Here is a 13,348-nt window from a genome sequence, read left to right on the forward strand (position 1 = left end):
AAATTGTTAGAAACTTTTTTTAGTAAAATAAATAGATTGGTATGGGACGTCATCTGCTTTTTTTCTGTCATCGTCTGGCGAAATCTTACCTGAGAAAAAAAAACAGAATACACATAGCCATCTTTTTATTAGCGCAGCCATCTTTTTATTAACGCAGCTCCGGTAGCTCTCGCAAAAAAAGCCGCATAATTCAAATTTTTTTTAAGATAAAACAATGCAATATTTTGAAAAAAGAACTATATTATAACCAGGAGATATTGGCAATGATAATGTCCTTGTCATTTGATCAAAGTTCAGAATTTATTTTCTGTAAAAATAGCGCTAAAACTAAACCCAAAGCTGAACGTGCGCTAAAAACGGCGAGCGTTGTACTGACCATTTTTTTATTTATACTCGTTATTACTGCTAACATAAACCGATAGACCTAAATTTTGAATATGTTGTAACTAAATGTATAACTAATTAAATGATAGTATTCATATTTGTCAGTTTTAAAACTTATAAGAGATTTTTATCTCAAAGCTATAATATGCTCAGGCAATGTAAACAAATCGAAAATATAAAAAATAATTCAGTTATTTATAGTTCTTTTCAAATCAGATTACGACCTGATACTGTTTCTCTTTTAGTATACATATTCAATCACATTCTTTATTGTTACAAATTATAAATTAAACAACCTTATAAATAAAATGCAAAGTATATAATTAGCTACTCGTTTACTTTCTCGGTCGACCCTTCTGTACTTCGTGATGTTTGGACCTCGGGAAGTGTGGTAACTGAAGGTTTCTGGAAAGTTGTTACTGGCGGAGAAGACTCAGCTTGTCCTGGTCTACGAATACTTGCTCCAATTTGAGCTGGCTTCAGTGTAAACAAAGAGCCGAATACTATATGTTGAACTAATGGAAATTTGCACAGAACCTACAATAATTTCACTTAATTAAGTTTAACTGATATTAATAATTTTATTTTGTTTTAATTATAATTAATAACATTATGTTTCAATAATAAGAATATCTTCTTAAATTTAGATCAACAACTAACTACAATTATTGATCTTATTACATTACACTCTTTGTCCGGTAAACGTGACTGTACAGGGTGTCCCATTTTGATTGAAATCATACAGTATCTCCGTTATTAGTAAAGATAGGAGGATGCCCCCTTTGTGATTCTGTACTACTTTTTTGTCAAACGGAAAATGCTGTAAACAAAATTTTCATAGCCCTCTTCGTTTCTGAGCTACAGGGTCTTTTCGAAAATTTTGCAATTTGGGACCGTATCTCCGTTATTGTGGATGACATCGAAAATGTGAAAACTGATTCTTGTAGAACTTTTTACGTAGAATACAGTGGCGTAGTCTGTTTTTCTATGAAAAAAATATTTTTGAAAATATGAAATAAAGTTATATTTTTTCAAATGGAACACCCTGTATATTTATAAATCATAAGATCCGACTTGCTATGAGCGTCTCAAAAATACATAACACTCTATATTTATTTTCACTATTTACTGCAATATTTAAAATACCGGGTGCGTCTCAAAAGTGGCTCACCCCTATAACTTTTTTTATTTTTTCAGATGTTGGTATATGACATAAATTAGGATTGATTGACGTACTCAATTGTTTTCGGTCACTTCCTGTTTCACCGGAAATGACTACAACTTTTGATTTTTAAATGGCACCCTCGGTATAGTAAACGTCACGAATGTTTGGGAGTGATTCATCGCTTGATGAAGTTAGAATCGACACGCGCGCTATCATTTTTACAATTAAAACGTAAATTTTTACCGCAGACGTAGGTTTTGAAGGCCCGGTCTAATCATCTACCTGCGCTCCTCCTACTTATTCTAAAATGTTAGCGTGATTGACAAAGACGATACTATATCGCGTTTCTTTGATTGATTCGTTTTTGTGCGTCAGTCCATTGGTGTGCTTGCAGTGCGACCAATGGGGCATTCCATTTTATATTTATAACCAAATATATGTTTTGACAAGACTTTGACAGTTAAAACAACAAATTACAACAGATTATATATTGATTATTATAATCATTTGAAACACCACGGCACTGAAATTAAGTTTTATGTGACCTTGAATAGATTAGTTCACATGGTATAGAGACCGATAAATCACTCCCAAACATTCGTGGCGTATACTATACCTTTATTCAATAGAAAATAACACTCTGAATCGAATGACATATCATATGTCAACTTGTGACATATCGGCTGTGTTAAAAACACTAATTTTTAATCAAGGAGCCTTGGAAAAATAGATATGATCGTCTAATATTTTTAGTGTCTTGTCCTGACCGGTTAAAAGATGCCCAAATCGTATTTTTAATCATATCTCAATTTTTTCAAATGAAACAAGGGTGGCTCATTAACATATTTGGAAAAGGCATTTTCTTACGAATAATTTGATACCACACATTGGTATTTCGAATCAAATTGTCGTTATGAACCGGATGTTACAAAAAAAACTTCGTAGTTATGAAGAGAAAGAGCTAATAATTATATCCTACATCGTATTTTTTCGAGTAATTTGGAGCATTTTGTATTAGCTTACCTATAATGTGATTTTAGATTAAGCAGTTCTTAATTACATCAAAGTCTTTATTAGATAAATTAATTTGATGATTTTCATTAATGATCGGCCTGTTTTTATTCAAAAGTCTTCACGATTCTGAAAGTATACATTACTAAAAATTATACGAGTGAAATAATTATAATTAAAGAAAAAACTTCTGGTATTTTGATTTTTTGTCGCTCTTGGGAACTTCTGCATCACTGTGCGGCGTGAAATAGCATTAGTTGGACAGTTTTGATTCATGCCGTACCGAGAGGTGCTGTCGGAAATTTAAAAATCGGCAGAAATGCATCAAGCCTATATGAGCAGCATAACATATTAACTGCAGATTAAATCTATTCACTATATTTATATACTCCACATCACGGACACTTCTTTTGAGTTTCTCCTTATCATACTCCGTTTTATTCAACAAATGGTTGCGGAATCAAGTATAAATATATAAATATCACTAATTACTAACCTCTGCTTTATACATTTTAATAAGTCCACCATTTATTTTTGACCAGCTTGAGACTCCACTAATGCTCCAAAGTTGGTTGGAATGTTCAGCAAATGGTCCTGATTTTACTTGGTTTATATACTTTATACAACTCATGAATAAAAATTCATTACAATAGCTATCAACAATATCAGGTTTCAAAAACGAGGTTGGGTCGAGTTTTGGATGAGCTAAAAGAAGTGCGTAAAATTACAGATCGCTTTGATTTTACTTAAACTTTCAGCAAAATGATAGCAATTATAGCGTTCTATTAGAAAACGTGACGTAAAAATAAAATGAAAATTAATGATATTAGAAAGTGAAAATTAAACCCTTGACGTTACACTTGGATTTTTTTCTGCACGTCTATATTTTCAAAAAGTAACCAGGTTAAGTAGGCACTAATTTTTAACAGATAAACAGTTCTTATCGGAAATTACATTACACCATTGATGACAAACCACGACACCCTGTCCGACATTTTTTTTAATAAAAAAAATGGTAGCCAACGTCCGCGAAAACCTCGATGACAAAAACCTTTATCTTTAACATTAACAGAGGTATTCACCAAGGACAGCGAAAGTGGAATATTTTTACGATAATTTGTGATAAACTCACAAAAAATAAGAAATATATTTTCCTTACTGTATATGTTCATACAAGTTTTTAATAATAAAATATGAAATACCTATTAATTGTGAACTCCCCCAAATAAATGGAACAAATTGATAATCATCCAAGCTCCATACTCCATGGCTTCCTGCAGGCTCCATTCGATAAGTTTGTTGTAAATTTCTTACTAAATTTAAATACCTAGAAAATAAGATGAAACCACATTCTATAACGTTAAAAAGACAATATAAATGAGGCATTGAGTTGCACAACCCGCCTTATCCCAAAAACCTTGTCTCGAGATAATAAGCAAAAACTGTTTTAGCAAATGTTTGAAGCGATATTTTACAAAAAACATGTCCACTAAGTGGAATCATTGTTTTGTATCTGATTTTTGTAGAAATAAAAATTACTGTTTAATTTTTAAAGAGAAAAAACACAAAAATAATTTGGATAAGGCGGGTTTTGTTGCAGTATGATGCAAATAAGTACTGAATAGCGTCTACGTCCCACTAGTCTACTCTCGTGCAGCTAATCATTGGGGAGGGATAATCAAATTATAATTGATATAAAAAAAGAAATTTTTCATAGCGCATATGAAATGCCTTATGCTTTGAAAAATAAAGTTAAAAATGAGTTAATAAAAATGGTAAAGTCGAGTATATTAAAAAAAGTAAGTTTTAGTAACTGGGCAAGTCCAATTGTGATAGTACCTACGAAAAATACTGAAGAAATACAAATTTATGTTGATTTTAAAAAAAACGTTAAACCAAGTCTTAGATTCTGATCATTGTGCTTTACCACGTTAATGGTTATAAACACACATTTAGGTTTGTTCGCTTATACTAGATTAACTTATGGAATAAGTTCAGCTCCAGGTATTTTTCAAACAGTTATGGATAATATTTTATCTGGCTTAAAAGGCACTAAATCTTATTTAGACGATATTTTAGTTTTCAGACCTTCTTATGAAAATGTTGTTAATGTTTTTAAAAGACTTGATTTTTATAATGTAAAGGTAAATAAAACTAAATGCAAACTTTTTCAAACTAGAGTAGAATTTTTATGATATATTGTCGATGTTAATAGTATTCATCCTACAGAAAATAAAATTAAAGTTATAAAAAATTCTCCTATGCCTATATCTGTAACAGAACTAAAATCTTATTTAGGATTGCTTAATTATTATTGTAAATTCGTACCCAAGTTATCCTCAAAATTAAAACTGTAATAGGATAATATCAGCTTAGTATAATTTTATCTTTTGGGTTTGTTATTCTACGACAGAACCATTTCAGTTTACGAAGTTATCAGTCGACATATTCAAACCAACTTTTAAAGGCCTAAGCCAATAATCTAATGATATTAAAAGACACATAAACTGTCTAAAAGTATCCATATATCCTGAGAAACTAACTAAGCAAATAATACATTCTTCTAAATATTTTAAAATCACAGAAACGAGGGTAAAGTAGAACAAACATTCATCCCTTATTATCAAAACTCTATTTGACAGAGCGGTACCAGTTGTGTACCATATGGATATCACAAAATAAATAACGCAGAAAAAGCACGTATGCATGCTTTAGGAAATAAGTAAAATTAAAACATTCCCCCGCTAGAGGTTTTACATTTAAAATTAAAAGTATTAAATATATGTTTTGTATGAATCCAAATGTTCACCAGATGTATGTCTGAAAATGAAAGAAATAGGATTATCTTTTTTTCCGTTCCCAGAGTTAAATAGAAATGGACCAACGAGTGAAGAAATAAAGATTTCATTTCTAGGCGTTTTTTTTTAAGGTAATCCTATGGCATGATATCATTTGTATTAGTTAAGGCTTAGATTATGAATGTTATTAAGCAAATTAGTAAAAGAGTAATTACACGGAATGGTTTGAAAATTACAATTAATCAATAAATAGGACATGCTGATGCCCTCTCGGGATAAGAACCAGGAACAACGGTGAAAGAAGTCTAGGGATCTACCAGGGAAGGGACCCTTCGGCCAATCAAAAAGGTGCGAAATATGTATTTGGATTGGTATTCGAAGGTTCCTCAAACAGAGGCGTGCCGAAAATGTAGTAACGCCTGTCCGAGATAGTGCCGGCATCAGTATTTTCATCTTAAAAATTAGTTCGGTTCTGACTAAATTAGACGGTTGAATTTACTCCGTGTAGATCTTATATTATCTAGTGGTCTTTTTAATTATTTTAGTAAGTTAATTCAAGTATTTAATTCTCAAGTTAGTGAATTCTAAACTTTTCATGTATAAAGATATTCATTTGTTGTTTTAGATTTTAATATTTTTTAATATTTTTTAATATTTTAACATTTAACATTTTTAATATTATTAAGGTTGCTATTAGACTTGAATCAGGGCAAATTACAGTACATCTGCTGGATCTGTGTCTATGAAAGGAATGCGGACAAAAAACATTTAAATAAACAGCAATATATTTTATACGTCGACTTGACGAGTACGTCACCGCAAATCGCTCCGCCCACTCATTTTATTGGCCACTTGCAAATTTGTCGAATTTTTATTGATGGGACGCGTCGTCTAATTTTTTACGAAAAACATCGAGAGAATATCGTTTCCCCTCTCACGGATACCGCGTAGCTACAGAACGGACAGACATACTGTAATAAAATTACGTTTATATCATCAAGGAGGCCGAAATCAACAAAATATCAAGAGACAACTTATAATCAGCATTAAACTGCTTACACTATTTCGCTAACAAGAGAAAAAAATGTCAGGGACGTAGATGCTTTTTTTTAGAAAAATATTCCAGTGATAACCCATATGCACGTCCCTGGTGAATATGACGACACTTTTTTAGCCTTAAAATATGTCGCATTTATAGTAACTTTTACCCTCAAAATTTCATTCGATACGCCAAAAATACTTGGAAAAAAAGTATAATAAATCTAAAAAATATAAGACTTTTCCCTGTAGCTGGGAAATTTTTACGTGAGGTATCTCCCCACGAGAGATGGCCCGTTTTTTGAAACACCCTGTAGAAATTAATTTCTGATTATACAGGGTGAGTTTCCTACGATGTTATCTATAGGTATCTCGGAAACTACTGGAGATAGAGTCGGTTAAATGGGGAAAGAATTGCAGTTTTGTGGGGTCATAAATATGCGCTTTTCAGATTTTTGAAAAAGTTCATGGCTTACTAGATATTTGGAAAAAAACAAATTTCGGCTATTTTAAAAATTGTCCCTAATTCTATTATAAGCTATTTTAGACAAAAAGTTTTCAGATAAAAGTTGTAGGTAATCACATCCTTAATGAGATTGTGTCCTCCATTTTATTCTAAAGCCTGTCATTTTTGACATATGACACGAACATATATGTTTTTTTTAAATAGAAACCATAATTGGCCATGACGTCATAAAAAGCGCCATTTTTTAAGCTTTTCAGCAATATAAGTTATAATATGTTTTCTTCGAAAAATTATTGAGTTATAGCCAATTATAGGTCATTGGTTATAGCCAACTCTTATCATTTTTAAACAGTTTCACTTAGTTAGCCATGGAAACAAGTTCAATCGCCGATGCTCTCAGAAATGTGAAGCTGTCACATCCAAATTTTGTAAATTAAAATAAAAAAAATTGTAAATATGAATTTTTGAAATGAAGAAAAGCGTGTAGGATTATTGGTTCAACTTTTCTTGGCCATACATTTTCGAGGATATGTTGACCAGTGAATGTTACGTTTTTTAGAGAACGGTTTTCAAGACATGTTAGAAAGTTAAATTTAGTTATAACCAATTCTTATCTTTCTTGACTAATATCATGTAGATTTCATGGTATTCTTATTCTGTTGTGATTTATAACTTATAAAAAGTCAGAATATATTACTAAAAGGTTCTTTACAATTTACAACTAAACTAAAACTTAAAAAAATAATAACACTACATACACTTTAAGTTATTTTAGAAAATGTTCAAAAAATCCGCCATTGTTTTGAGTTGCATCTTTTTAAAACTGAATTACTACCTATTCTCAAAGAAGGACCGGTCGACTTAATTAAACTTCTCTCATACCGCCACTTTGAGTGCCTTTCTTAATTCATAAGTTGTTTTGTAAACCTTACTGTTAACCATACAGCATAAAAAATCTAAAATGGAAAGGTCAGGTGATCGAGGAGGCCTATGTAATTGGTCCACCTCTTCCTATCCCTGGGTTTGCATAATTATGATATAAATTTTTAACATTTCTTTCATTATAGGGGGAAGTCATAATGAAAGTCATGTTGGACCCACTCTATTGATGCGCAAGTATCTACACGCTTTTCTTCATTTGAAAAATTCATATTTACGACTTTTGTTTATTTTAATTTAAAAAGTTTAGATGTGACAGCTTCACACTTTTGAGAGCAACGGCGATTGAACTTGTTTCCATGGCTAACTAAGTGAAATTGTTTAAAAATGATAAGAATTGGCTATAATTCAGTAATTTTTCAAAGAAAACATATTATAGCTTATATCGCTAAAAAGCTTAAAAAATGGCGCTTTTTATGAAGCCATGGCCAACTATGATTTGCATTTAAAAAAACATATGTTTGTATCATATGTCAAAAATGACAGGCTTTAAGAAAAAGCGGAGGACACAATCTCATTAAGGACGTGATTATCTACAACTTTTATCTGAAAACTTTTTGTCTAAAATAGCTTATAATCGAATTAGGGACAATTTTTAAAATAGCCAAAATTTGTTTTTTTCGAAATATCTAGTAAGGCATGAACTTTTTCAAAAATCTGAAAGGCGCATATTTATGACCCACAAAACTGCAATTCTTTTCCCATTTAACTGACTCTCTATCTCCAGTAGTTTCCGAGATACCCATAGATAACATCATAGGAAACTCACCCTGTATATTAATAACAAGTCTATAATGCTTACTTGACAAAAACCTTGGTTGCAGTTGCAGTAAAGTCATTTTCTTCTAAAAACCCAATTTTATATAAAGAGCATAGAAACATCACAAATGATATCTCATGACCTGTACCATAATCAATTCTAATAGCATTACCAAAACCTTCTTCTAAATACACCATAATTTCAGGAATTGCTCTATAAATGTTAACTGGAAGTACTTTTTGCAATAATTCTATGGCTTCCTGTAAAAAATGCTTAAATACAAAGACTTAGAACTATACTATACTAACCTCTTTTAGTTTATTATACCACATTTTAAAAGCAGCATTACCAAATCGTTGAGGTTGTTGTATAGGAGGAATTTCATCAATCCATTTCTCCAAAGTATCAAGCAGAGCTACAATCCGTTCTACATTTGTTGAGGCAGCTATTGACCCTTGCGAGTTGCTTTTTCCTTGAATTGCATCATTTATAGCATAAATAAAGCCCAAATATTCCTGAAGGTATTATCAGAATAATATAAATTTTTAATAATTAAATATTGTATTATTCACAAAATAAGCTTCTGATTTATCCCATTTTTGCATATCATCAACAGTTTTTACTAATTTCACAGGTGTTGTGAACACATGATGTTCATTTACTGAAAAATATATCAATTAGTTACTAAAATCGAAAGGAGAAAAATCTTACCAGTTATTACACTCTTCGAATGAGTAGCTATAAGGGAAGCCATATCTTAAGTTATTATTTCTATTTTTCTATCACGTTTTCTATGATGTACAAGTTTAGAAATTAAATAGGAATAGGGTAAAATAAAAACTGAGATTAATGTAGTAGAAAACGAGCAAAGAGAAAACATCAATATCACATATCAAAAAGTAATCACAATTCGCATAAATACTAATAAATAATTATGTAGTAATAAACACGTAATAAATACAAAATACATAAATATGTATCTGACATCTGACAGGAATTGGAAGTTAGGCAGGGGACGCCAAATATCGATATGCCACAAAGCGTTATCTATGGCCAGAGAGGCCATAGATAACGGGGGCAGGGTTTGTAGTAGTTTTCTACGTGTATTTTATTTTCAAAAACTATGTCTTTTCTCATTCCCTTCATTAACAACATGAAAACTACTTTAATAAACTAAATATTGTTATTATTATAGAAAAATAATCTTATAAATAAATAGGTAATTTGGTAATGGCAAAGAGTAGATAAGACTTGTGGATCCGGTGGCTGACCTTGAAACGAGTTTTTGCTGCATATAGTCACAGAAACTACGCATGCGCATATCTTTGATGTTGCCAGATTGCAAGTTATTTTGGAATTATTTTCAGTAGAAAACAAATATGTGCTTTTCAGTGTTTTTTTTTCAATATATACCGTATGATCGAAAAAGGGCGTCCAGTTGGCTGGGAAATGACGATTGAGGACATTTTCCATATAAAATGACAGCGATCTTCATTTCATAGTCATCGCAGTCATTCATTTCACAGTACGCGGTATATTATTTATATTATTATTTAAATATTTAGCACAACACGTGAAACGTGAACGCTTATTATGTATTTTCATAGTCAATAAAATTAAATAGAAATAAAACTCTAGATTCCTATAATTAATCTAATTGCTCTAGATTATTATGCTACGTTTCAAAAGTGCTTTATTAAAAATTCGGGAAATTAAAAGAGATGTGACCTAGTTTTTTCTTTTTTTTTAATTTTTAAATGCTGTAGGCTGTAGCTCCATGTCATATTCATAATAGGTTTTTTTTAACATTCCATCAAAACTACGGAGGCCTTAAAAGGCCTTTTAGCCTCCGTAATTAAAATTGTAGAATCAGCTTCAGCAACATTTACAGTTACCTTGTTTAATTCTGCTTATACATATATTGCATTAATTTTTCTGTTACCTTAAGATTTCTCTATTCTTACACCTAATTTATGTGATTTTCTTAGCATAATATGATTTATAAACGATATTTTTCCTAATGGAAGGATGGAATAGGATATACAAAATTAAGATATTTTAACATTTATTTTCCAGACAAAGCATAATATAGTATTAAGATTAAGACATAACAAATATTATAAGAAAGATCTTTAATATAAATCACAAACTAATTACAAACTAATCTTAAGTTGGTCTTGTATAAACACAGGTATAAAACCTTTTATAAAAATAATAAGATCAAAACTCAACCTTCACCATATTGTCAAGGTTTGGCATTATAGGATACAAGAAATTACAGTAAATTAAGAAAAGAATATAAGTAATGTATTCTACGACACAAAACCATCTCCTTCTAACGAGAAAAAGATTAAACATAAAGTTTATTTTAGTCTTATCAACACACTCTTTCGTAAAATTGCTATTAATCCACTAACTTGATATTTTTAAGAAATTATGATACAAACATTATAATCAAAGTATATTATATTAGTAACATTATAGGTAAAATGTTACCTCTATATCTCCCATTGAGGTGTATTGTTTTATAAAACTCGTCATGGTAGTATTTCAAAACATATCAATACATATAATCAAAACTATTGTTGCCTGTAAATAACTAGAAATTAAATAACTTGAAAGAAATAAAATAATTCTAATAAGTTTAAAACCATTAAGAGAAAAAATCCGTAAAAAATTCTAATGTAAATATATAAATAAATGTTATTATTACAATTTTATATATTCATAATACTTTCATTTCACAATCTTCATTATCCTTCTTACCTTAATTTTGGATATCAAGATAAATCTGAAATTATAAAATTAATTATAGAATTTGTATTATTATTGATTAATACTCAAAAAAAAATTTCAACTGCAAATAATTCGAAAATAAACTGCAATTTGGCAACATCGACGATGTGCGCTTGCGTAGTATCGATGATCAAATGCAGCAAATATGGGCTTCAAGGTCAGCCACCGGATCCACACCTTTACCGGTAATTTTGATAGAAACATGCGTAGTCTTTATTTAATTAAAGAATTACCAATTCATAAAAAAAACAATAATATTACACAATATATTAAAATTATGATATACGAAAACACTCAAAACAGTTAACATATCCTAAACAAAGAGTAGATAAGACAAGAGACGACAGTTCGCGCGGTACCTTTCATGTTTGAGTGGTGGGGAGAGTGACCTCGTCTCGCTTGTCCCTTTAAATTTTCGTAATTTTTTCGCGGGAAATTTGAAATAGACTTTTATTAAAATTTGCCTGTATAGCTTATAAATAGTTACTGTATGGGTAAAGAGATAAATAGAAACGAAAAAAAATGAGTTTTCTAAATATTATATAAAATAAATTATAATTAGAAACATATTTGTCGGGGAATAAAGATAACAAAAGCAATACTTTGTATATCGTTGGTAAACAAGAGAAAGCGACCAAGTCGATTTGTAAGAAATGTTTTATTTACGTGTATTTTTTCTACATATGGACTTTTGAACAAGTGTAATATCACAATGTGGAGTTTATGTACAAAAAAATAGAGTTGCTCAATTTTTATTTAATAAATTCTGGCAATTACAAGCTTCTTGTTGTGAACATACATTTAATATGGTTATATGTATATGTATATTCGACAAATTGTATAAAATATTATTTTTACCCTTATTCTACGGCTATGCCTAAAGAATTTAAGGTACGAAAAATACCATCAACATTATTATTCTTCTCAGAAAGATGGGTGATGCAAATAAACAGAACCATTACCTTAAGATGAAATTTGGAAGAAATAGTCATAAATAGTTGCATCATTTTAGTTTTCCTTTGTAATTCGTTTACTTTCAGACTTGATGTCTGGTTTCTATTTACTTAAGAAATGGTCATGTTTGTCCCTTTGCAAACCTACCTGAAAATATTATTAAGAAATAGTAGGTACGCCCGTGGATTTTCGGAGAGGGCATTCTCATAAAAGCACGGTCACAGAAGGGACCGAAGACATTCATAAAAATTTTTCATAGACGTAATACTGCTAAATTTATATTTTGTATTAAAAGTTTAAAAATAAAAAGTAATAACAACTTAGTAAGAATTTAATTATAAAAAAAATAAAGAATAACATTCCCAACAAGTGGTGATACGAGTCAAATAGAGAACTACAACATTTGGTGGCAGCGACTACAAGATTGGTGACGACGGTGGTCCAATCCAGGATCACGACATTGGTGGCAGCGGTAAAACTACCAAGGTTTCCTGAAGGTGCGCCAGACGCAGCAGAAAACCTACCAGTTTTGGAAGAAGATAGAGGCAACGGGCAGTTCTTGAAGGTGCACCAAGAAGCAGCAAAGAAGCCCGACACGAGACGTAGACATTGGGGACACTGAAGGAGCGCCAGACGCAGCAGCAAGTCTCCAGGGAAGCTTTTGTTTTCACCAGATGATGACGGGGTAAGTCTTTCATTTGTTTACTGTATTGTGACGCTACTGTTTTTCTTCTGATTTTAGTTAGTTAGATTTAAGTTAAGACAATAATAATTCTGGGCTGCAAATAACAAAAAAAAAAAAAATATTGCTTAAAATTCGTAAATATTTTTTCTCTCTTCAAACTAAAAATACATCTATAAAATAAATAATAATTCTTAAACTAAAGTAATAAATCATTAATAAAATATAATAATGGCAGGAGGTAAAGACGCAACTGATGTTCTGAATTTAATAAATTCATTTGATGGTCAGGGTGACGCAATTCACTCCAATTTTCTTAAAAAAATTGTGATTCAATATTAAAATTGTCAAAGTG

General features: G+C 30.7%; 1 protein-coding gene across 1 annotated transcript; it reads right to left on the bottom strand.

The window, feature by feature from the left end:
* Positions 1–622: 622 nt before the first annotated feature.
* LOC115878859 (serine/threonine-protein phosphatase 2A activator-like) lies at positions 623–9,547 on the bottom strand. Its single transcript, XM_030895476.1, has 7 exons — positions 9,273–9,547; positions 9,134–9,222; positions 8,870–9,076; positions 8,604–8,821; positions 3,763–3,887; positions 3,057–3,265; positions 623–921 (listed from the first exon to the last, which is right to left on the bottom strand). Exons 1-7 carry the CDS (start codon positions 9,313–9,315, stop codon positions 712–714), a joined length of 1,101 nt encoding a protein of 366 aa, XP_030751336.1. The 5' UTR covers positions 9,316–9,547; the 3' UTR covers positions 623–711.
* Between the last annotated feature and the right edge of the window lie 3,801 nt (positions 9,548–13,348).

Source organism: Sitophilus oryzae, unplaced genomic scaffold, assembly GCF_002938485.1.
Source record: "Sitophilus oryzae breed Bouriz unplaced genomic scaffold, Soryzae_2.0 scaffold_1536_pilon_pilon, whole genome shotgun sequence".
NCBI classification, from domain to species: Eukaryota; Metazoa; Arthropoda; class Insecta; order Coleoptera; family Curculionidae; genus Sitophilus; species Sitophilus oryzae.